The sequence below is a fragment of the Egretta garzetta genome, unplaced genomic scaffold, assembly GCF_000687185.1.
Source record: "Egretta garzetta isolate BGI_Z169 unplaced genomic scaffold, ASM68718v1 scaffold397, whole genome shotgun sequence".
Lineage (NCBI taxonomy): Eukaryota > Metazoa > Chordata > Aves > Pelecaniformes > Ardeidae > Egretta > Egretta garzetta.
In genome coordinates this window covers 7,973,002-7,998,876 of record NW_009260493.1, presented here as the reverse complement: position 1 = coordinate 7,998,876, position 25,875 = coordinate 7,973,002, and the positions used below count along the sequence as shown (strand labels likewise).

The 25,875-nt window shown below is 43.8% G+C and overlaps 1 protein-coding gene across 1 annotated transcript in view; it reads right to left on the bottom strand.

The window, feature by feature from the left end:
- The window catches only part of SLC2A12 (solute carrier family 2 member 12), a 32,732-nt gene extending 7,417 nt beyond the window's left edge, over positions 1-25,315 (bottom strand). The window contains exons 1-2 of the mRNA XM_009644349.2: positions 25,195-25,315; positions 15,440-16,762 (exon numbers count right to left, since the gene is read on the bottom strand). Of these exons, the coding sequence (XP_009642644.1) occupies positions 15,440-16,762; positions 25,195-25,315 (1,444 nt within the window). The remainder of the gene's footprint in view (positions 1-15,439; positions 16,763-25,194) is intronic.
- Positions 25,316-25,875: the final 560 nt, after the last annotated feature.

The following is a 25,875-nucleotide window of genomic DNA, read 5'->3' as shown; positions in this document are numbered from 1 at the left end:
AGGATGCAGCACTTGGCCTTGTTGAACCTCATACAGCTGGCCTCGGCCCATCGATCCAGCCTGTCCAGGTCCCTCTGCAGAACCCTCCTCCCCTCAAGCAGATCGACACTCCCACCCAGTTTGGTGTCATCTACAAACTTACTGAGGGTGCACTCAATCCCCTCATCCAGGTTGTTGGAAAGAGGGTCCAAATAACACCCCCACCACCTCTCCATCTCCTGTGTAATCTAACATTCTTTCAAAAGGATGCTGTGATAGTAACCACGTTGCACACACTCCATAGTTTTCGGTGTTTGCTCCAGCCACCCTTGGGTGGTGTTTGTGGAATGGATGGGAAAAGAGCTGGTGCTCTGCAGGTGAGATGTGGGTACAAGACAAGGATAAGCACGAGTCTCTCTGCTAGATTCAGCAGCTGCGGGATTTGTTCATGCAGTGGCTGCAGGTAATAACTCACCTTTGCTGACCTGCAGTGCATTGTATGTTGAAAGCAGTTAAGAAAAATTGTACAGTCAAATGGTCTTTTATTATGGTACAGTCCAGAGAAAAGAACACCCACTCCAAATGCAGAAGAAAATATTGCATTGGATCAGATCACTTAACTGTTTCATTAAATACCACAGAGACTCGATGCCCTGACATTCCTTGCCCAAGTAGGAAGAGCAGAGGATTCAGATACACAAACAACCCCTTGACCAAAATGGTGACATTCACCTCTAAACAAAATCACAGGGGCTGTAAAGGCAGAAAACAGAACAATAAGGAACGATTTCAGCTGCTCCCATTAAAGCTGAATAAATTGCTTAATGGAGCACAGTGCTGGGACTACATTTTAGATACCATAGGTGGTGGTTTCTTTTAGCACTTTGCCTGATACTTAATGAGAGAAAAAAAAAAGCAAATCTTGCTTCAGCGCTGAGCAGGGGTAGTTCAAGATGTAACTGTCACAAAGATGCTCTGTTATAGTGGTTATAACATTTCAAATTCAATATTCTTGTAGGAATGGAAGAGCCAAGAGCCTACCACATCTTATTTCAAAAGTAGAACAATATCAGAATAAGCCCGCTTTCCTTAAAGAGAGGACAATCAGGGTAAATGCTTCAGTGGTGTTATGGAGAAGGTTTAAATTACGTGATTAGAGGCTTAAAATACACATACAACCAAATAAAACAAAAACAAATAGCTCAGCACAGATAAACAACTGAGTCAAGAAAGCTGTTAGAAATAGAAATATGCCTTCCATAAAGGTGTATGCTGTGTCCAAACAAAGAAAACACAGTGTCATTGCTGAAAAGTTACTTGCAATATCATCGCCAAGCAGCCAAGTATTTTGAGAGTCTGCTGGCTGAAAGGATGAGAGGCCAGGGTTGGAGGAGGTGACACATGCCAGCACTGAAAAAACGTTCCATGGGGATGCAGAAGGGAGTCACCCTGGTAGACTTCTGTATTGAGCTGCTGGCTAGAGCTAGGATAAAGCTCAGTAATCTCAGCTGGAAGAAGAAAAGGAGGACACGTACAGTGTCTTGAGGAAGAGTTGTCTAGTTTTTGCTGAGGAAAGCCATGTCTCTTTGAAAGAGTTCAGGAACATGGGGATTGAAATGAATGTGCCACTGTGCTTTTCAGTTTCAAAGAGCTTTGGTGACATGTCATGGGATAGAAGAGAAGGTATCCATATAGATCAGTAAGTGTTTACTATAGGAAACAAAGGACAAGGCCAGTTTTTGACAGTGGAAGGAGATTGATAGATCTGCTCAGTGTATTTCCAGATCTCCCAGGAAATGGGGGTGAACGCACACGCAACACTTACTGATGGTACAAAATTATTCAGGGGAATAAAAATGAAGAAGGATCATACAGAATTGCAAAAGGATCTCAAAGTATTGAGTACTTTGAAAAAATGACCTGTAAAATTCCTTGCATGCAGATTTGGTCAACTCAGAACGAGATGAGCCACAGAGAAAGGTGTATAGTGGGCTCTGCAAAGAGCAATTAAACAGGTGAGGACTCTTCAGCTTAGATAACGTACAGCAGAGGGAAACAGTTGAAGTGGAGATGAACAGGGAGAGGTTTTCATTACACTTTTAAAGGCACAAACCAAGAGACTCTAAGTGAAGTTACCAGGGACAGCAGTTAGGTGAGGCGGGAGGATGTGCTTTTTCAGACAATGTGTATTTCAACTATGAAACTCACTTTCACAAGATCCTTCAGATGCGAAAAATATCAGTGGGTTAAAATGATTAAGTGCCAGGTATTAAAACATTATTTCTCTGCATGTGTGGTAAAAGATCCATCAAGAACTATTTTTCACAATAGTAACAATAAATCCCCAGCATTTTTCTTGACGTTCCCTAAACCACAGATAGGCATGCATGCTGCATGGGCCTTTTCTTGTGTATTTTCCCTCCGCATCTGCTACTGGCTATTGTTGGAGGCAGGGTAACAGATTGATTGAGCGGCCCTTTTGTCTGAGCCCAACACGGCCAACTTTATGAGCTTTGTATTTGGGCCATAAGCAGAGAGATGTCTCGAACCCTCGCGTGGTTTCTTCCTTAATTCCTTACTTTACAGCTACACAGTAAATAAGAGATGATTTTTAAAAATTAGCAGACTTACATCACAAAACCAGAAAAATCTGAGAATAACTGAGAAAAACTGTGAGCTTGAGGGTACTCATCATTCAAGTGAGGCACATGAATGAAAAGTGTCCTTGTTTTGACCTTATTCCTGTCAGAGGCAGAAGCAAATTGGAAGCTGCTCAGCAGCTCTCATTAATGAAATATTAGATTCCCTTGGTATTCATTTGCTGCTTAGCATTTTTTCCTTTCCTATACATGTATTGTGTGAGATCAAGTTCTTTATAGTGAGATTTAGAAAGCAGCCATTGCAATACTTGAAGGAATTCAAGTTTCTGAGGTATAAACTCTGGAAAGAGATTAAGTGGACTTACAGCTTAGGAGGGAAGTAGGCAGAAGTATGTGAGACTTTGAAAGGAAGGACCGGGTTGCTAGCAACACAAGGTCCAAGGGAAGATAAGGAAGGGATTATCCTACCAGTAATGCAGGCAGACCATCTAAGAACGTGTAACAAATGATCAATGCTGGAGAAGGATGCAAGCAAGCCACAGAGAAACCGCCATTAGGGGAAGGAAGTCAAAGAACATGACTAATGACTGGCTTTGCCAAGGCCAAATTTTTTTCCAGGCTTATGAAACCCCACAGGGTTTTCATTTACCTGGTTTCTGGCTTTGCTGGGTATTAACCCAAATAGCCAGATGGCCAACAACTCCTCCCAAAAAGCCAGTTTCAGCGCTGGTTTGCCTTGATTCCAAAGGGCGCGTTGGCAGGGGATGGCACGACCCTGCGGTGTGCATGGTGATGGGGGGGGTATGCACCCGCGAAGGCACGCAACACTGGGGCAGAGCTGGGATTTGGGGCAGTGGGGACCTGCTTCTGTAACACACCAGCACCATCCCGGCATTGGTCCCAGCACCCACACAGTGCAACTCCTGCAAAGGCTTTTGCAGAAGCTCCGGTGAAGGAGATTTGTGGGGCTGCAAAAGCAAGGGGTGCTTAGGCTGGAAAGAAGAGAAGGTGAGAGGGAGTTTGTCCTTTTCCAAAGCAGGTAAAAGAGATACAACACAAAAAAAGTGTACTGAAACTCTGCCCAAAGAGGCCAAAGCAGACGATCATGACTGGCATTAAAAATCAATGACTTTGCTTAATGAGAGCCATTTGTCTCTCTGGCTCTGCCCTATAGTATGAGACTGAAGTGGCTGCTCAAAATTAGTAACAGGCAAATATGGAGCAAATGAGTGGCTATATAGCTTTGGAGAGCCTGTAAGCTGCCAGCAGAATGCCAGCCTGCCCAGGGTCAAGTCAAACGCTGTGTGTGCACATTAAAAGGAGTGGAATTGCTCTATTGCTGAGAGATAGGGGAGTCAGGAGAAGCCTCAGCTAATCTCATGCCTCTGGCTGCATCCTGATCTCTGCCAGCCAAGGTAATACGTACCTCATTCTATGGCTCCCGAGGCTCTTCCCTTCAAGCAGCTTTATGACTACTGGTTGCAAGATACCTGATACCACTGATGATCCCGAAGGAGCTGATGTGTGGCAAATCTTAAATTATTTTTCTTTTCTTCTGGTACACTACTTTTCTGTTTCTAATGGTTAATCCTTTAGGTTGACTTCTTGAAGTAACACATTAGGACAAGTGGGATTTAATCCTTTTATCTCAGGCTGTATCAGAGCACATAAAAATTGCCGTCCAGTGCTTGTACTGTTTGCATCACTGTCTAACAGAGAGGCTGAACACTCACATATGTTTTTTTAAGGAACCTTGCAATGGGCCACAGAAATCACCCTTCACTGGCGCCTCCTCCAGTTTACATTGGAGCAGCAGAAGGGTTTTGCGGGAAGAGACTGTGAGACCAAAGCATTACCTCCTTCTCCTGTTTTCTGGGCCACTTGAGAAGGAGGGCAGTGAGATGAAAATCACCTCTGATTTTCCCCAGCCATACTTCCCCTAACCTTCTCACCACTATGAGCCTGCATCTTAATGCATTTTATTTTGGTTTTGCTATTGGAATTTTCATCTCCATGAACTTGAAAAAAATGTAATGCCTGGTATGGGTTTTCCTGTTTCATGCAAGCGTTCAATATACTCTTAAATCAGTGATCTTCAATTACCATCCATTTTCAGCTTGAAAGGATAGTCACAAACAAGAAGAACTTACTTATAGGCAGTGATTCCCATCTGAAGGATTAGTGGGCAAGAAGTGATAGATGTATAAGGATCTAGGAATGGTAAAATTGTCTTAGTTAATGTGATTTGTGGCCCATCTTGCCCAATAACAGTACTCAGAAGCAAATATAGCATATATATGCATCATAGCTTTACTGTAGGCAGGTATATAATAGTCTGTACCTCTTTTCAGGTCCCCTAATAGAAGTTGACCTGAACTGATGTATGAGATGACAATTCTGTCTGCAATTGGATTTCACAGCCACTGTCACTCTCATCCTTTGTTATGCAGACAGTCAAACTGTCCCCTGAAGACAGAACAACTTGCAGGGCAAGCAGAAAGGAAAAAAATAGATAGAAAAAGAAAAAATAAACAAGCTTTCAAGGCAGAATCTCATACTGCCTTTTAATTAAAACCTGAAATGTGTATTCCTGTTTGTAGGTGTTTATTTGTTCAGAATATTCAATCCAGGATAATCCTCTGAGGCATTTGCAAAGGAATGACTGCAGAAGCCAGAGGCTCTAATTCACAAGGAAATTGTGCGTGATTTAGTTAAGATTATCACATATTTCACTTCTAAAAAGTATGGCAAGGAGAAATTACCTAGCTTGGTGGGGTAAATGAACCTGTCTCTCCAGTATCCAAGGGCTAATATTGGTCCTTGAGGGGGTGCACAACAGAAAAGAGCTGCTAGGGCACAGCATTTGGGGGCAATTTAAGCCTTTGCTCTTGCAAAATAGAGATTTCTGAGTATGCTTCACAAAACTCCCAGGGGAAAGGGTAAGCAACTTTTTACAGCAGTAACTTACTTAGTGAGAGGCCTGCAGTGATCCATTTTTTTTAAGTCACTCACTGGTCATTGCTGCTCATGCCTTGCTTTGGTTGCTGCTGGAGGGAGGCAACCTGGAGGAAGGTATGAAGGCTCTGGGTCCGCCCTTCACCAAGTGTCTTTTAGTTCTCCTCCCTTCATAAGAGTTTTCTGCACTTAGGGTTGATTTTCAAAGGCAACAGAAGCTGGGTGCCCTCCTGTGTCCCCTTTCCCTTTGAGAAAATTTTCCTGGCTTTCCTCCCAGAGCTCAGTGTGACACAGAAACTCAGATGCCATGGGCAGAAACAGTCTCGTGACTTCATGCACTGACTTACCGTCCGGCCATGCTCTCTGCACTTTGGCTACCAGTCTACGCCTTCCTCAGCAGTGCCAGTAAGTTCCGTGTTTGCACATTTTTACCTTTCTGGCATAATTATTTTCTCATACTTTATAATACATGTTTTAGTTTAATGATCTTTACAAGTGAAATAAACTACTGTCTTTGCACTTGATGTCCTACCGACAGTTCTAGCTTTTGCACGAAGCTGGCCCAAGATCAGCTTGCCTCTAAAAAATTCCTTCCAGCCCTGTCTCCTGAAGGAAACTTGGTTTTATGAAGCTTGACATATGCCCTATAAACTTCTTCACAGATTTCAGCAGCATCACAACCATCTTCTCTCCTAGAACACGGTCAAAGAAATGAATGTAAAATCTCTCATTGTCTTTGATATGATTATCAAAGGCCACTATTATTTACTGAATGCTTAAATGCAACACTTGACCTACAAAGAAGGGCAAATTTGGCTAATGATAGGCAGCCTTGATTATCATATGAAAGCTTGTACAGATGGTATGCTAGACTCACTTGACAGTGTACCACTTTACAGAAGATAATGTCCCTGTGGAACAAAAGAGGATTGTTAGGCCAAATTTCTAGTTAGAATTACAGCAGTATTCATTCTCTAGATTTTTTTATAAAGTGGGTCTGGAGGTAAAATACTTCATTTTGGCCAGTGTCTACTAATAAGCCTGAGATGAACTTTAAAACTATGCTTAATTTTAAGGACAGGAGCCATTCCTCCTAAGCACTGCCTTTGTGTCAATAGTTTTATCAACATATAACTATTAGTAGAGATACATTTATATAATTCAGAGCACCAAGATCAGAATATTGACTCAGATCACTGTTTAAGTGGAGGATAGTGCGCCAAAACACAGTTAGTCCCCTACCTTTTCTACGTAGGTCTTGGAGGGCCAAATTTTGTGCTCAGCAACAGTAGCTTGAACCACCATCGTTGCCGAGACACAGGAATATGGGCTGGGGCATGGCATTGTCACTCCCTCTTTTCACAGTTCCAAGGGCTCTCTCTTTCAGAAGGCAAAGAAAGCCCTTGGCCTGATCTGCCAATACAGTTCCAAGGGCTCTCTCTTTCAGAAGGCAAAGCCCTTGGCCTGATCTGCCAATGCTTTCCCTCATTCACATACTTAAAAGTAAAGTTATGAACAGGAACACAGATGTCAGTGAAAATGACGTCCCAGATTTCAGGTGTGCACCTTAGTGTATGGTTTAAGTTCAGTCTCGGGGTTGAACAAGGCTATTCTCCTCTTTGCAAAATGGAGTCCTACAACAACTAAGGAGAAGCTCCTACTGACATTGCCATGTCTCATTACTGCAAAAGCATTTTTTTTCCTTATTACGACCTTTTTCACACCTAAAAAGGGCCTCCCAAACTTGTAGGTTCTATCAAGTTAGATAAGATTAACTGGTATTTTAGAGAACATTTCCTGGAATTCAGAATCCTGTAATTCAGCATCCAGCTATCCAAAAATACCTTAAATTGGCTTGTACTTCACTGCTACCAATCAGCCTGTGAAAAGGCAAACCAGTTCCTGGGTTAGATGACGTGTTAACAAGGGGCTTCAGATAAACCTGGTCTGGGGCTAGGAAACAGGGAGAAGCGGAAAATTCACAATCTTTGCTTTATTTTTCATTGTGGCATGCCTTGTCTTTCTACAGCAGCTCGGTAGTACAGACACAGCGTGAACTAAAGGCCACACGAGGCACCATTTGAATAGCACAGGAATAATGAACTAGATAAATACTAGGAGTGTGATATTCAAACCACATGGATGCATGCATTAAAAGATGATTCAGTACAAGTGAACAGTGCTAGGAATCTTGTCACAAATTAAAGAATCCAAGATCATTTTTTAATTAACTAAAATAGGACTTTCTGTACTGATCCTCAGTGAAACATGCACATTTCCAAGGTTTATTATCCTGGTTCAGATCCAACAAAGCATTTAAGTACTTGCTTATTTTTGAGCATTTGATTTAATCCCCACCACTATCTCCCTTTCCAGAGTAAACCACAAAACAACATAAAATTGATGCTACTCATTTCTGTGAAATTTAAGGCCAGGCCACAGCTGCTCTGCAAAATGTAGAAGCTCAAAAATAAAACATTGCAAACAAATGCCCTGCAAGGCAATATTGAGCATGAATGCCTGTTAACATCAAATTCATGTGCACTATAATTTAATACAATAACCACGTTTTGTAAAAGCCTGAAATACTGTTCTATTGTCAAAGATACTGATGTGAATTCTAGACACCCCTATCTTTTACCAGTGTTTTCCAAGCTAATGCAAGGCCATACAGCTTACAATATTTCAAAACACAGGAACAACCAGCTAAATCCAGGGAGGGTCAGAATTTCCACACTGACAATTCTGTTTCCCACAAGATTTTCCACTTGCTGGTAGAGTGTTTGGTGGCCAAGATTAAGTCCAAGAACATTTTGGGGCAGAGAAAAAGCAATCCTATGCAATCGGGATCATAAGGGTAGCAAGAGATGCGACCTCTGTGATTGAATCCCTGGGCTGTTCAGTGTTTTATGTGAAACCAGCAGTTCTGGGGTTTTTTACAGATGCATTTAGTGACCAAGGTAAAAGGCACAACAAAGATTCTGCATTTAACCATGCTAATGAATCATGCTTTAACTCAGGTAGCCAGTTAACCTAAAAATCACAGGAGCAAAGTCAAGGGGACTAAATTTGTTCCCACTGTAATTCTCTGGGCTTTCAGAGAATGTTCTGGCTATGGGTTTTGGCTTGCTTAATCCAATAAAATACATAAAGACCACCACAAACCACGCAAGATTACAGAAGAAGGACAGTGATGGATTGAAAGAGGAACTCATTTCCTTCCTCACCTCCATGGATTCCACTTTTCTTGTAAACCCTTGAGCTTTATTCCATCCTCCCTGATCCTTCTTGCCTGATCCTTCTTTTATCTTCCCCACTGTCCTCAACGTGGGTTTAAAACTGCATTTAAATGACTTCAACAACTCACAATAAGATATAGAAAAACAAGCGGATTTTTACATGGGAATAGAATAGAATTAGAATAGAATAGAATAGAATAGAATAGAATAGAATAGAATAGAATAGAATAGAATAGAATAGAATTAGTTCAGTTGGGAGGGACCTACAATGACCATGAAGTCCAACTGCCTGACCACTTCAGGGCTGACCAAACGTTAAAGCATGTTATATGTGGAATGCTATCACACAGTCTAATTTAGCTTCCTGATCACCCTAAACTCCCTCAATAACCAGTGAGGAAGGGAGGGCTGTGCCAAAGAAGAGGTCAGAGAGCAGGGGGTCTGAAAGCCCCCCTTAAGTAGGGACAATATTTCCCTTTGTTGATTATGTGAGGAATCTGGCTCCCACATCAGTTAAATTTCCAAACATGTTGAAACATCTGTTCCATTTTAGGTTTAAATTAGCTCAGTTTTAAAGCATCCATTCAAGCTGATATAAATTTAAATCCGATACACTCAATATAGCAAATCTGCCCAGGTTTAAAATAGGAACAGACATCTCTCATCCCAAACTAGTCTTTCATCAGGAAAAATTTGCTCCTAAGATTTGTCCTCACCAGGGGCTTGTCTTCACTGACTTCCCTGCATGGGTTTTGTCCCTCACAGGGCCGACGACCCACACAGAGAACTCCCACAGCAGCAAGATGATGCATTACAGCAGGGCTTGGTGGAGAGCATAGCCACTGTCCCTTCTTGGGGGGACCCAGTCTGGGGGGACATGGAGCCGCAATCCCAGGTCCCTCGTGGGAGGAACTTCATCCGTGTGAAACTAAAAACCTAAGGGGGGCATGGTGGTCTGCCACCCTTCCCTGAGCTAGGATCATTTGGGTGCTTAAACCCCGGGCCCAAGCTGAATGGAAAGCAGAGACAAAAAAGTCTTTAGCAACAGGTAACTCAGAAGGGAATCCATTTCCCTTCTGAGCCCTTGCTGTGAGAGCAGGTTTCCTGATGAACAAAGTGACTGTAGTGACCACAAGCTGCTGGTTTGTTAACCTGGGTGGACGCAGGTAGGGTTTTGTCCATCCCTCCCTTGTGCCTGACCCAACAGCTTTGAATCTGCTTGCTAACTTCAGCCAGGCAGCTGAACCTGCCTCTGCACCCACGCACAGAGAGCAGGGAGGTGACAGGGGTCCCCAAATGCAGAAGGAGCTTCAGTCCAAGGTGGCTGTGAGCCTGCAGCTGAGAGTCCCTCAGGGAGACATGCTTGGGGGGACTGCTCTCCCCACATCTGCTCCCCATTTTGTAAGTCCTGTGCTTGCCAACCCCTAGTACTTGGTCCTCCAACATGCTTCGCATCTACTGCAGGTCTGGGCTTCACAGCCCTGGGCACTGGCAAGGTGTTCCCAGGGCCAGCTGGACCCCTGGCTTGTGGCTAATGTGCTCACTTCAGAAGTTAAAAGGAAACACTGCTGTGAATGGATGAACATGCATTTTTTTTCCAGTTTTCCCATCAGAAATATTCACCTGATGGCTGAGCCTAGCAGGTGGCAACACAGGGCATAATATCCCAGTCTGAGAAGGCTTCCCATGGGTTTTTAATTCCACTATTTAACAGGTTTTCATCAATACAGAAGTACTGCCCGTCCTACAAGCACCCACTCGCAGGACCTGTGCTTTGATGGGACTGTAACAGCTATGTGGAAAAAGCAGGGTTTGCAGTAAGTTCTAAATCCCTCCTCTAAGACCCACTTAGTTGTCAACCACAAATACATTAAAAATATTTTTTTAGATTTTATATCTATGTATATGTGGTATTCTTAGTGCCAAGCCCTGAAACCCAGAAGGCGTTTCTCCAGATGCAGACACTGATCATCCTCTAGCTGTGTGTGTGCCAAAAAGGCTCTGAGTGCTTTAGGCTGGGGTATCCCTGCAGCTCTGAAAAGTTCCCTGGAAGAGGAACCTGTGACAGCCTCCAAGAGTTCTGAGAGTTTGGCCCTTGGCTTTGGAGAGCCGCACAAAGCTGGCAGCTGCCCTAGGACATGAAGTAATAGAACATCTTCAGTCCCAGGTTGGCAGAGACATAAATACCTTCAGACTTTATGCATCTAAATGGTTTTGAGGATGATTCATGTCATGAAACTGCCCCTCAGCCCCACTTGTATGTGCTTTTGTTGATTTGCATCCATACATTCAGCATGAACTCCCATGACGTCAACGGAGCTGATGTGATTTGCACCAGCAGACTATCCTGAAGTTCATTGGCGAGCTGCCTGAACGCCTTTGCAGTTATACAGAAACGTGTTTAAAGGACTGACAGAGGAGGAAGAGCTTTTTTGTGCAATGCACCAATGCCATACATGCAGTCGAAATACACGCATTTGACATCCCCCTCTCAGTAGAAGTGTTCCCCAAGCCACAGCAAAAAAATTCCTGTGATGTGCATGGATCCCTTTGAACTGCACTCCCACAAGACGTGTAAAGAGGTACTGCCCAAGTCCTGTTTTGTTCATTTGCTTTTCATTTGCTAGAACAAATTCAGACTGGGAAAACAGATGCTCTGTTGGGACCAGACTGAGTTTGTGTTACTTGCTTCTCAGCCTAGGACTTGTTGGAGTCCCTCTGATTTTGGTTCGATAAAGAGGATTGCCTCCAGACCACACGCATCCCTGCACTAATGTGCATGGTGCTACTGTCCCTCTTTCGGCTACTTATTGGTGAGAACACCTAGTAAGACCTCCTCACCCAGGGAATACATTGGAAAATATAGAGGGAAGTTTTCCTATTTAGTCTTTGATCCTAAACACTACAAAAGGAGATGATCAGGGCAGAGAAGCAGATCTTTGGTAACCGGTGCCATCTGACACCTGAATCTGAATTTTGTTCGTCAGGTCTGTGAGGAAAATAGCAGGGCTCTGGGCACCCACTCTGTGTCAGAAAGGGTAGAGCTGCCCTACAGTTGTTAACCAAGAGAACTCTCTGGCACATGCTCCATCCAATCCCAAGAGACCCACATTTATTTTGGAAAATAAGTCTGATACTCCAGGAATTTGGCTTTCTTGGTTGTACCACACAACACTGATGAGTGAAGGAGGTGACACCTCTTTAGAAGGAAGGACCACTATTTTCTGCACCTCAAGTGGTTTGAACAGAGCATCTGGCAAATGAGATATTCTGCAACTATTTCAGTTAACTCTGTGTCTTTTAGTAAATGGTGATGTGTGGTCATGGCCCTAACTAGAATTTCTCTGTGCAACCTCTGTGTTAAATTAATTTCCAGGGTCACATTGAGCTTTTAGCTTGGATGATGAATGGGTGATCCACCTCCACACTGTGCTCATCTCATTAGCCTGCACTCACTGCTCCCTGTGCAAGGCACAGCAGCATTTCTGCAAGGTTCAGATTTCTCCCATACCCCCTCCACATACAGCAAGTTCGAATGCCTCTCCTTGCGCAAATGCCCCAGAAACAATGAAGACCCTGTCTCATGCTCCTCATCCTTCACATGCCAGCCAGAGAGAGGTTCCTCTTGGGCGCTGCAGGCATCTTCCCCTGGTGACAATGGTTGATCCTTGCTTGACCTTTCTGATATATAGGCAAAGGTATATCAAGACAAAGATGGGTGTCAAGGAAGTCCGCTCAGTTAATAACTGCCTTGAAACACCTCTGTAAACACCCCTGGAGAGACAGCATGTGCTGTTCTGTGACGTGATGCAACACTGATTTGTTCATCTACCAAACGTCCTCATAATTGTGTGAAATTGAGTGTGAACAAGCAGTTGAATTGCAGTTCATCAAACGCAATTAATCCAGAACCGAGCAGCCGAAATACGCCTTTTATCTTGCCTAAGGGTTGATGATATAAATACAGAGCACCCCAGAATCAAAAAAGTGACTAAGCAGATGCTTGCTAGTCTGCGAATTCTTTTATAATGCAAAAATGGCTTTTATCGCTCACTGTCTATATTTGAGTGCTCATCACTGTGCTGCCTGGGTGCTTTGATAAATGGCAATAAATATATTTAGCATATGATTAGTTCATTAAAAAATCCATCTACTTCACGTAATTTGGAGACAAAAGAGAAATTGTGGAAAAATACAACATTTATAAATATCTGCTGTGCAAATCTGGACTGTAACTAGCTCTTTGACCAGAATCCAAAAAAAGGAAAGGAAAAAGAAAGGGCAGAGTAATAAAAAAAAAAAAAAGATGATAGAGCTCAGGTTGCATGGTCTGCCCTGTGAAGAGTGTGACATTTTCCTAACGGTGCTACATAGATTCTCCTTTGTCCCCACAGAATATAATGCAGCACGGACTCAAAAAAGTGGGTGAATTTGTTCCAGAAATGGCCTTGTGGGGCGGAGGGAAAAGAGCAAGATACTCTCCTCTCTTTGTCCAAAAGAGGCTGATTTTGTCTGTAGGTTACAGACACATCCCCAGCACCGCCTTCATGTTAGCCAGCACGACGGGCAGACATTGCGCGGAGTATGAGATATTTGCCTTGAAAATCTAGTGGTTGCGGGGGTTACAGTGCTTCTGTCCCCAGGTGCCCAGGCATCACCTGGCCACAGCAGCCAGCAAGTGCAGCCTCAATGCCTCCCTCCCGCTGCAGAGCAGACAACAGCTAACAGTCTGGTCCAGACCACAGACCGGATTTAGAGATGGATGACATAAACATGGTAAAACTGTTTACTTTATATAAGCAGAGAGCTTCATTTTTTTCCTTTACACTAAGAAAGGCACACTGAGTATAGGAAAGCTAAGCTTTTAAGATACATTCAAGGATCTGGACTCTAAGCAGCAGATGTTGAAGGCTGCATATGAAACACACATCATAACCCCGTGTCCCAACCCAGACTATTTAACCACAACAGATCCTTTGCAGATCCCAACAACCTCTTGATTCTCTGGCCCTTGCATTTTCTGTACATGGTCAATTTTAACTGAAGAGTGTACTTTTAAAATCATGGAAATGTCTTGAAAGTATTTATCTGAAATTTGAAATACCTGTATTTCTCCTAGACCTGGCTTTCACTTGCCATGCAAATGCATCTGTCAGTTTAAATTGCCACACCATGGCTTTATCGTACATGATTTCAACATGCTGGAGCTGAGACAGTGCCTGTTCTTTCCCATTTGCTGTTTGAGAGCATTTGTGCTCTGAGACAAGAAAGAGGTCAGAAAACAAGCACTGGCCTCAAAGACTTCTCAGATTAGCCTGGCAAACACACCTCAGTTTCTGTAGCCTTCAAGGAAGTAGACGTCGCTATCATTAACTTCACATTAGGCCAACTCAAATGACCAGGACCCCATTTACAGTCAGGTCAACAGGAAAGCAGCTTTCAACAGGAGGCCAAGCCTGAATGCGTGTCCCTGCCTTGAGGGTTATTAAATGTGTGTTTGAAATGCCCGACTAAAAGCTCAAGTAACATTTTCTTTTCAGGGCTGCACCCCTGGTTTTGAACTTATGTCATCAAAAGCAGCATCCAGCCCCAAGATGGTCTGCAAGGGAGGGAATAATGCTGCAATAACAGAGTCCAGCTCGCTGCCCTGGCAATGAATGCTTATCTCATGCTGCTCTCCCACTGAGTAATGTTTAAAGTAAATAAATACTGCAGGGGAGTTGCTGTTAGTCCAATTGTTGGGTTGTATTCTTGTGGCAAGCTTTTTATCATAATAGTGCAGCAGGAGTACAGTGTGTTTGCAAGGCAAATTTGAGCCAGGGCACAAAAGTACATAAAGTCTGTTAATAAATAATGGACTCCGGGCATGTGGGCTTTGTAGCGTGGCTTAAAAAATCGACGCCTTCAAAGTACAATAATCTGCAAGTGCTATTGAAACAAAACAAAACAAAACAAAATGAAGGGAGTTAATTGTTAGTCCCTGGGCATGGCAGACATTCTCCTCTGGAGAGACCGGGAAGCAAGCAAGGGCGATGGCAGCTGCAGGAGTACCTCCGTTGTACAGCGATGTGCCTTTGTGTTCTTCCAGTTGTGCTGTTCAGCACAGGTAGTGGCAACGATACTACAGTTTGCTCATGAACTATGATGCCTTGAATGTCTTTCCTATATCCGAATACTATTATATACTCAGGGGGCCAGATCCTCAGCAGGACTCAGACACACTGCCATTTCATGGATTTGATGGTGTCATACCACACAAAGGTGTAGAGCTTACCATTATCTTGGGTTTATGAGTTAGCAGCAGCAAATGCCTACATCTTAACCTTCCCAGTGTAAGGACACAACAGACTGGGAAGATAGCCAAGGGCCCCATAATTTTGCTGTACAAAGCTCACAGCAGTTCTTAACTTCCCTGAAGAGCAGCAGTTAATTTCACTGAACTGAAGGGAGATTAGGCCATTGACCTTAATGGACAGGACCTCTTCCTAAAAAGTACACTCCAGGCCTACCAGGACAGTCCCTGACAATACCAGAACATATTAGCAGAAAACACACTGCTTTGCCCAACTTGGGAAGTGCCTGATCCCAAGCTGGGTGTGTCATCCCAGCACTTAATCCACTTGTAAGTAAATCATTACAAAGAGTTAGAAAAAAGGAAACACTTACTTGGTCCAAGACCTATGGAAAATGCAGCAACGTAAACAAGCAGGCTGGCCAGAGAGAGCCATTTCAGGACAACGGGAACCTCCCCGCTTTCCATGTGAGACCCTGTTATGCTTTTGCCTCCTGCCAGGGCAGTCCTGTTCAGTCCTCCTGTGCTGGCAATGTCTGGGCTTCTCTGGACATCAAATGACAATCTTTCTAGTGAAGCCATGCTAGCAAAGAGGTCCTTGAGAGTCCCATTGGTGCCACCAGTGAGGTTTCCCGGTCTCTGGAGAAAGAAATCCTCTGGAGATTGGCTTCTACAGACGTTGGTGAAATTCACATGTATGTTACGGTTCACTAAGCCCATAGTGACCAACGATACTGCCATAACAGAAGAGCCAATACAAAGAAAAGTTTTACTTCCAACTTGATCCACAAAAACTGTAGCTGGGACTGTGCTGACCACTTTAACCACTCCAACTCCAGTAGAAGCCAAGCTGGCCGCTTCATTACTCTGGAACCCAACTGACTTCAAAACAGTCGATGCGTAAAACAAAATGTTGGGTTGCCCAGTTGTTTGCACAAAAAAGACTAGAGCGAGTCCTACCAAGATTCGGGCCCTCATGTTGTTTTTTGAACGAAACAAGTCCAAGAAACTATACTGATGTTCATCTTTCAGAGAAGACTTGATTAAAGTAAGTTCTTTAGTAGCATCTGATGTTTCCCGTAGCCTCTCCAGTACTTTTTTTGCAGCTTCTTCGTTATTTTTCATGACAAGAAACCGAGGACTTGGAGGAAGGAAATACATGGCGATAGCCTGCAAAGCACCTAATGGAATCACCAGGCCAAACATGTACTTCCAGCCATGAGATACGCTGGCAAATGCATAATTTGAAATATAGGCAAAGAGAATGCCTATCACAATCATAAGTTCATTTAATGACACGAGGAGGCCTCTTCTGTGCTGTGGGGCGATCTCAGCAATATACACACACGTTGCAATTGATGATAATGATATGGAAATACCTATGGCAATCCGTCCCACAATAAGTATCCCATATGATTCATAGGGCAGTAAAATCAGGCTCCCCAACACAAGTAAAGAAGATGCAACAATAATGGCAAGTCTCCTTCCAAATCGGTCTATCAGGAATCCACCAGTAAGGGATGCAAATAAGGCCCCAAAAAGCAGGGAACTTACAACGATTTCCTGCTCTTTGCAAGAGAGTGTTAATATGCTGCTCATCTGAAGAAGAGCTCCGGAGATAAGGCCCAGCTCATAACCCATCAGAAGTCCACTTACAGCAGCAATGGCAGCAGATAGAAAAGTAAACATTCCACAGCCTGAAATAAGAGAAAAAACACAAAAACTTGAACGTGTGACTTCTGCAACATTCTGGCAACTAATAATAATTTTATTTGATATACCAGTCCAAAAAATCTTTTTGTAGCTTTTAGGCAAAGTAGTCAGGTGCATACAAACCCAGCAGCAGTGCTGACAAAAAAGGTTATTTTTAAAAAGGGAAAAAAATTAATTCATATAAAACCCTCTTTAATTTTAATGCTTTTAGGTTCCTTATCTTTCTGATCAGAAGTCAATAAGGTTTTGATCAGACCCTAAATAATTAAACCTTCTGCCTCAGAATATCATTGCAAAAGGAACAGTGGCAATATAACCTTTTGGTAAGAAAGCAATTTTTACCTTGAGGTGTTCTTAGTGTTTTTCCTGTACTGAACTGAGGAAGTCTTGTCCACCCAACTAGTGTATCATGGGCAAGGAAAGCAGTAATTTCCCAGCCAAATTGCTTCAACCTTGACTTGATTAGTTAAGTTTTCCCTCACCACTTAATAATTCCTTTGCTTCACCTGAGGATGCCATGAAGGCTGCTGATACCAGTGGTTTTATTTTGCCAAATGGAGACATATCCACTGAGCATCAGGCTGATCCAGATAGCTGGGATATTCTAGGGAAACCAATCTTTGAGGTACAAATTCGTGAACTTTCTGGGCTTTGCTCATCAGTAATCTCAGATTCTTCGGAATATCACAATCAAATATTTTGCATATTTTATGGCAGTCACAATGCCAGTAATAAAAAACAGATTATGAAAAGGTAAACCAAATGGAGATTATATGCCTTTGGATGTCCACTTTAAAACAAACTCATCTTATACAACTGCAATTCATTGTTTATTGTTACAAGATAGATTTGACTGATTGTATTCTACTAACTGTGAAGCCTTTTGCACCCTAAACCTGGAGGAATAGATCAGTTTGTTATTGTTGGTCTCATTCTTTCTCCCAGCATGATTTTCCTTTCATCATGATGTTGGCTGCCACACAACTAGGAAAAGAGTAAATTGACTTCTGATTTTCTGGTTAGTTGGAAAGATAGGATGTGACTGAGGAGAGGTAGCTTTTGCAGCATAACAGAGGCCGTATTTCGGTTAATTCTCCTGGAAAAAGTACTTTCCAGCTTGGCTGGAAAGTGGTATATGGTCTAACTGAAAATGATACATAGACTTTGTTTATTTTTAGCTTATTTTTCTAAGGCATTAAGGCTCTTTGGTCATGCTGACTGCCTGGAGTTCCTTGCCAATAACTTTTGAGCACACTGGCGAGGATCAGTCCCATTTGACAGAGGATGTACATTTCTAAAGCAAATCGTGAAAAGAGAGGAGGAGGGCAGCCCTAGCAGTCCGTCTGCACTACTAAAATAAACAGTGCCAGAGCCCAGGCCTGGACCCTGGCACGTGGCCACGTATCCTACCAAATTACTGGCATGGTCCCTGGCATGGTTGGTCCCCAAGCCACCTCGCGCTCTCCTCACAATTTCACTGCGGCCGTTTGGGGCCTGGTGTGAGCCCACCATCATGCCCTGCAAGCCACTCCACAGCAGGTTGGGTTATTTTCATAGAATCATAGAATCATAGAATCATAGAATCGCTTTGGTTGGAAAAGACCTTTAAGATCATCGAGTCCAACCGTTAACCTAACCCTGCCATTCCACCACTAAACCATATCCCGAAGGAATCATAGAATCACTTTGGTTGGAAAAGACCTTTGAGATCATCGAGTCCAACCTTTAACCTAACCCTGCCATCCCACCTCTAAACCATGTCCCTAAGCACCTCATCTATCCTTCTTTTAAATACCTCCAAGGATGGGGACTCTACCACCTCCCTGGGCAGCCCATTCCAGAGCCTGACAACCCTTTCAGTGAAGAAGTTTTTCCTAATATCTAACCTAAACCTGCCCTGGCGCAGCTTCAAACCATTCCCCCTCGTCCTATCATCTGTTACCAGGGAGAAGAGGCCGACCCCCACCTCCCTACAGCCTCCCTTCAGGTAGCTGTAGAGGGCGATCAGGTCTCCCCTCAGCCTCCTCTTCTCCAGACTAAACAACCCCAGTTCCCTCAGCCGTTCCTCGTATGACTTGTGCTCCAGACCCCTCACCAGCTTGGTTGCTCTCCTCTGGACATGTTCCAGCAATGCAACATCCTTCTTGTAGTGAGGGGCCCTACAAGAGGGTAGCAGAGTATAACTGTGTGAACATAAGCTGTGCCTCCAGAGTCAGGGGAGACGTGTAATCCCATTAAGTCTATTAAGATAAGTATCACCTATTAGCTCTCCTACCTGGCTCTAGGTGGTTTGCTCCCTTTGAGCCAAGCAGAAGCCAAGCGGCAGCAGCCCCAAGCTATTGACTTCACGCAGCACGCCTCAGCCCACTCTGCCTCTGGGCTTAGGCATCTGGCAAACCAGAGATAGACAAGAGACGGGTGAAAAACCCAGGGGGTTGTTCTGATGGGCAGTAAGGGCATAGGGAAAACGAGAGTACTGTGAGAAGTCTTTCAGAAGGTGGGGGTTGATGGTAGACTTCTGGTGATGGACGTGGGGCAGCTTCAAGAAAATGTCAGAAACAAATGTGCAAAATGCGCTGGTGGTGGAACAATCTTTTTTTATATTGTTGTTGTCCACATCTGTATTATGTCTAAAGCTTTTTCTCCCTTTATGTCTGCAGTATCTGAGATCATTGCACTTATTTTAAACAGAGGTTAGTGCATGGGTTAGGGCAAGGTCCTGCTGTGCTTCCTTCACCCACTGAACAGCACTTCCATGGAAGCACTACTGACTCCATTTAAGCTGCTTTGTGCTACATGTGCTCCGTCCTCCAATGCACGCATGCAATATATGTTTTGTCACTGTAAAACCCAATTTATCCCTCCCCTTTATACTTCTGACTTGCCTGCTTGCTGTTTATTACTAGATCTGGAAAATATACCCTTCCAATGAATCCTGGCTGGAAATCAGGGCTGGTAACAACACTGAATGAATGAGCTTGGATACCAAAAGTTCCACTGCTTATTTGATCACAGTGCTTTGCCCAAACTATTGCTCAGTGCTGATATTTGTGTTTTCTCAGATATCTCTGGATCGTACACCATTGAGCTATGTAGATTTATCCTAAGATTTTGCTTTAATCTCTATATTATGAAGCCAAAAGACGCCATTGTTGTCACCCAGTCTGACACTCATCAACAGCACAACATAATCCTTCAGACACGTTTAAATGCCATTTGATTTGAACTAAGCCATGTAAAATATTCAGCTTTGATTTAAAAAATGCTAGCGGTTGAAAGACAATGATTATAAGTCATAAGTTGTCCCGATGGTTAATTGCTTTCTCTGTAAATTATTTCTAGACTTAATTTCTGCAACTTCAGCTTCCAGCCATCAGATCCCATTCTCCATTTGCTTGTTCAGTAAGTACAAAATTATAGCCTGTCATTGAGTCATCCCACAGACCCATCCCTGATAAGCCACTTAGCCTGTGAGGCTTTACAACTTTACCAGTCCCTTAAGTATTCAAAGCCCTGTTCTCTGAACTCTCTTCAGATTATCAACTTCTTCGATATATTGTGAGCCAGACCCAGTGCTCCTGCAGTGGTTGCACAGTGCCAGATAGGAACTTGACATAATTGTCCCGCTCCCGGTGAACATTTCCCCCTCTCCTCATCTAAGGATGGTCACAGCTGTGTACAGGAGCTCATCTTCTGCTGGCTATCCTCCAGGACAATCAACTTCTTTTCTGACTGGGTTCTTTCCAAGGCACTGCCTTTCCTTTAAATACGGCCTGCCTTCTTGCATCCTAGCTAGGAATGCAAATCACTTTACATTTGTCTGTATTAAAACACATAGGATGGGTTCAACTTACCTAACTGTGAGAGATCTACAGCATCTCTAGATTTCTTCTGTAACAACTTGTGAAAAATAGGCACTTCTAGATGTCTGAAGTAGGTCAGATGCCTATTTCTCTCCATTGCCTATAAAAGGAATCTGTGTGGCTTGCTCAGATGCAGATGTCTAAAGTTAGCAGAGAGGAACCCCAGACAGCACATTCACTTGCAGTCAGCAGGCCAAGCCATCCAACTTGCATTCAGCCAGCGACATATCCCATTTATTAATCACCCGTCACCTTTATCACCCACAAATATGCTGTTATTATCTTCTTCCAGGCAACTGAGAAAAAATGTTAAATAACAGAAGGACAAAAACTAAGCTTAAGGCTCTGCAGCAGAAACACAGCAGCGTGGGAAGTATCTCCTACTGATACTTTGAGGTCTGTGTCCTGCATGGCTTTTAATTCTTTGAATGTGTGACTGTCAGTTTTGTATGGTTCCAGTTTCTGATTCAAAATGACAGGGCCAAGTCAAATATCTTGACGGAGTCCACCATCTGCACTGCTCTTTACAATCCAGACTGTGGTCTTCTCAGCCTGTGGTCCTCAGATCAGAGCCGCCGAGGTGATTATTTGTTTTTAATCCGAGCAGCTGTACAAGCTGGGTGTGGAGCTTGGACACCTGGGAATTTGCTAGGGAAGCACTCAAGCCCATATATTCCTTGCTTCTCCAAGTACAGCAGCTTGACCAATGTCTTAATGTTTCTTTGGCTTGTTTTTACTGGTCCAGCTGGTATCCTTGCTCCAGTGTCCAGTGGCACATACCCACAGTCATTTAGAAATAGTGGAGGGCTGTAACTAAAGCAGACCCCTCGATGAAAAGCATGTTCTGATGTGATGCAGAGGGAGACGCATCGTCTTGCTGCATTAGCAGCAGCAAACTCAGCCATTAGTTCAATGTCTCTTGTCCCTCACAGACACTGTTCTGCTGAGAAACGTCCTTATATCACTGTGAGGTTTTGCTGTAACTGGTGTACCTAAGACTTGCCTGCTTAGAACTGCCTGCTGAGTCTGCTCAGTTTTCCTTCATGGTCTTCCTCCAGACAAAATTCCCTCTGACTTCAGCATATGTTTTGCTTTAACATTTCCAGATAAAGCATGTTGCAGTAGTTGTACTCACAATCCTTTTAAGTGTCACTTTTAATGATGCTGCTGGCAGTTCTTAGGCGTTCTTTTTTTTTTTAAAAAAAAAAAAGCTTCTTAAAATGTATATTCCTCTTATTTTTATGAGATGCCTACAAAATACATGGCAGTGTGCAGTCCAGGGGAATAAAATAGTTTAACGATCGCTTCCACAGAAATTTCTCCTTCTGCCTGCACCAAACACCATGGCTAGCGAGTGTGTGGCTGGTATGTGATCAGTGACTGCGACGTCTATTGTCTAGTTTCCCCATGTAAACAAAATGGTTTCTCACTATTGTTACTCAGGTCAAAAGCAGCGCTACTTGACAAACAAACTTATATTAAGAACATTTGCTGGAAATGTTTATGCTTGGTTCCTGAAAAGGAGACCAAGCGCAGTTGTAGCACAGCGCAGCGTACCGCTGATGAGACTGGATGGGGCCAAGTAGTATGGGTGTGACGCTTTACTTATTTTCAAGCACATATTTGGGAAAATACAGCCCTTCCAAAGGCAAAATATTTGGTCTGTGCATGTATTTTATGGGCATTCGGGATAAATTATCCGTGTCAGGGAAGATCTGCAAGCAGGCTGAGCTGGGAAATACCACTCTCCCCCTGCTTCATGTGCAGAAGAGCTATGGGAAAGGAACCTGGGAGCCCTTTCCACCTCACTTTGGCAGTACCACACTCCACATTAGGTCAGATACTGAGATTTTTGTGACGTAGTTTTTCTTTCCTTTCTCTCAAGAGAACTTGCAGTGTGCGTAGAGAAAACCAGTGGGGTGGAGCGTGGTCACTTCTTTATGTGACCAGTACAAATACATCAGTTTTGATAGGAGGGGACTCAACAGTTTCTTCCAACATCGTGCTTTTGTCTGTTGACTTTGATGTAATCTGAGGTGAGAAATTTCGCAATTTGGGAGGGAAGGGAAATATTTTACTGGAAGGTCAAATATGTTCTTTAAATCCTTGGGGATTCTTTGATCTATTTAGACATTTGGAAGGCAAAATCAAGATCTGTCAACCCTTGGTTAATAAGCACAGGTTAGAAAATCATGATGACTTGAGTGCATTGCATAGATATGAATCCACAGCATGGAAACTCCCTTTTTCAATAGAACAAGGTGCCTACTTTCATCCATGATAAATCTTAAAACTACAGCACCTGTATCTGAAAACTTTAAGCTATCTTTAACAACATATTTCTTCTCCATCTGAGTGCTGTCTGATATACAAAAAGTTTGGCTTTACAGGGAAATAGTGTTTAAAATTCCTCAAGTTGCCTTTAGAGGAGGATTTTGCTAAAGTGTATAGCGTGTGGATCACATGGCTTTGTAGGATAAATATTTAATGGCATGCATTGGGAATTGCTGCATAATTAAATCATAGTTTTGCTTCCCGTAAAAGGTGATTACCCCATTTTTATGGCATCATGATCTTTGCTGCACTGCCACAGTTAGCTTATCTGTCTCACCCAGTTGTCTGGTGTAAAGAGATATATGTTACCCTGTTGATCTATTCTAATGCCTGAGGTTTCTTTAGATCCAGTAGCTGCTCAATCTGTGCATTTCTCCTATTAGCTAGGGCACATCTGATCTAACTGTCTGTCTAGAAGTCTGGCATGGGATCTAAACCAGTTACCCAACAAGACCCTACGGGATGAAACAAATGGTGGCTTTGGGACAAAGTTATGTTGTAAGCAGAGCTGGAAAATCTCAGAAAATATTAAATTTAAGCAAAACCAGTGTCAGGGCCATGTGGGATCATGACTCCTCCCACCCAAGTGTGAAAGGCAAACCCAAACCAAATATTTTGTAAATGGAACTGAAAAAGAAGGCAGAAGGAAGCTATTTCACACGTTTTCATAGAATCATAGAATAGAATCATGGAATCGTTTAGGTTGGAAAAGACCTTTAAGATCATCAAGTCCAACCATTACCCTAACACTGCCATCCCACCACTAAACTGTGTCCCTAAGCATTTTCACACATTTAAATTCCTGCGATGTTGGGAAGCGTTGTATACTTTGTACAGCGTAAGCCTGATGAATGTATTGTGTGAGTGATATCCGAATTTCATGAACAAAAGCCCCCTGGCACTGACGGAAAGACAGGGAACGCAGATCCCGGACAGACCCACCCCAGCCATCTCTCCATCTCAGTCCTCTGCCATGTGTTTTCTTTATGTCAGCAGGCAGCCTGGCCCTTCATTACATCAAATGAGATTTGGGGTTTGTTTTGTAATTTTCCAGTAAGAATCAACCAGTTCTTTTAATTCCTAGCTAGGTAACTATAAATTCCTCAGGTTACTGCTTTAATTTCTGAGGGTAAGGCCAAGTATGTAACTTGCATGTACTCCCCTAACCACAGCCCTTGTGCTGCAGTGACTTTACTGTCTGTTTACGGTAACTGCTGTGCTTCCCTTTGATAATACTGTTCTATAACCATCTGCATTCACCCCCCCATACCCTAAGGTAATGTTAAGTGTGTCTGCACACTGACTGGCTTTCTGTTCTTCATTAACCTCTGCTTCCTCTGCTTCCAGGTATCAGTAGATGTTACCAGACTGATCGCTATTACACTCCAGCAAAGCATTTGTGCCTGCGGTATCTGAACATACAGGGGTTAGTTGGTTCATTCATTTTTAAGTGAACAAGACCTGCTCAGATCATAGTCGCTCCTGGCTTACAGTCGCGCTTTCCTGTTTGGATAAAGCTGTCTTGTGGGTGAGGAATGTCACAATTGCAGGTCATTTTCCCCTCGATCTCATCATCAGTGAAAGAGACTCAAGATGCAAAACCGTGCTGTAACTTAGAAAAACTGGCTGGGTAGGACAGCAAAGGTGAGGAGCTACAATATTCAGCTTCAACACTGAAATGTCTTGGCATAAGAAATGATACAGTTGATTTTTCAGGGTGTCAGCACAGAAACTCTGTTTCTTCATGAAATGCTGGGGGAGAAAAGACAGGAGGGAGTCCCCGTCCCCCCTCCCTGTGCTTTCCCCCTGCATGAGCAGGTGCAATGCTCCCCTGGCCTCCCTCCACTTCAGTGAAAAGGGCTGAATTGCTCCCCAGCATGCAAGGACCGGAGCATTGTTGTTATCTTAGACGGCAGCGGGTTCTCCGATTTTTCAGGTGACTGCTCTTCATAAAGGAAAGGGATTTACACAACAGACAGCACATGCACGAACAGTAGGACCGAGGCCTTTTGGGGAAAGTATCGCATAACCCTTCATTCAGCATCCAAGCCGGCATTTCCCTTCCTTCCTCGCATTTTCCCCTCTCGCACTTTTAGAAATCGAGAGAGCATGCCCTGAGAGCCCCTCGGCTTTTCGGGGCTGTGTTCCCCCAGCCCCCGGGGTGAGCTGTGCGGGCACGCTGCCGCTGCTGCCTGCAGCTGGCATTCCGCTCCCGCCGCCGGCTCCAGCCGGGAGCGGGCGGGGCTGGCGGCGGCTGCCCCGGCTGCTCTCCTCATCCTCCCCTGCTCTCATCGCCTGGCTCTGCTGGCCGAGGTCCTCCGTGCTCTGCCCAGGTGCCATTGCCACCCTCCTTGCACCTTGGGTCAGGAGCACTTCACAGGGCAGCGGTCCTTCCCTGGCCGCCCGGGAAAGCGCAGGTTATTTTCCTCATGGCAAGAAGTTGCTGAAGCCGGCTGAAAGCAAAGGCAAACCACAAAGTGGTTCGTGAACAACTTTGTTGCTATTTCAGAAGGCTTTGCCCTTTGCGGTGACACAGGCTGTTGCTATTCTTGGGAGCCTATTGCAGGCGAGGGGAGGGCCGTCTGTCGGAAGTATTGCTTTTGCCTTTAAACAAATAGTTGGGAGACATCAGACGTCCACGCACGGCTCAATGCACGTTCCTTACCCGTGAGCTTAAAGGGTCTCTCTCTCTCTCTCTTTCCTTCCTCTCCCTCGCGTTCGTACGCACAAGTTTTTGACAGAGAAGGTGCACAGGATGGGAGGCTTTGAAGTGTTTGCTGTGTCAGCTGAAGTTAGGGAACCGAGCGTGCACACACAAGCAGCATCCCTTCGTTCTTGTAACTTGCCAGCAAGTTGTGGTGAGAAATAGCAGAGAGGAGAAAAAAAAAAAGCCATGGCAG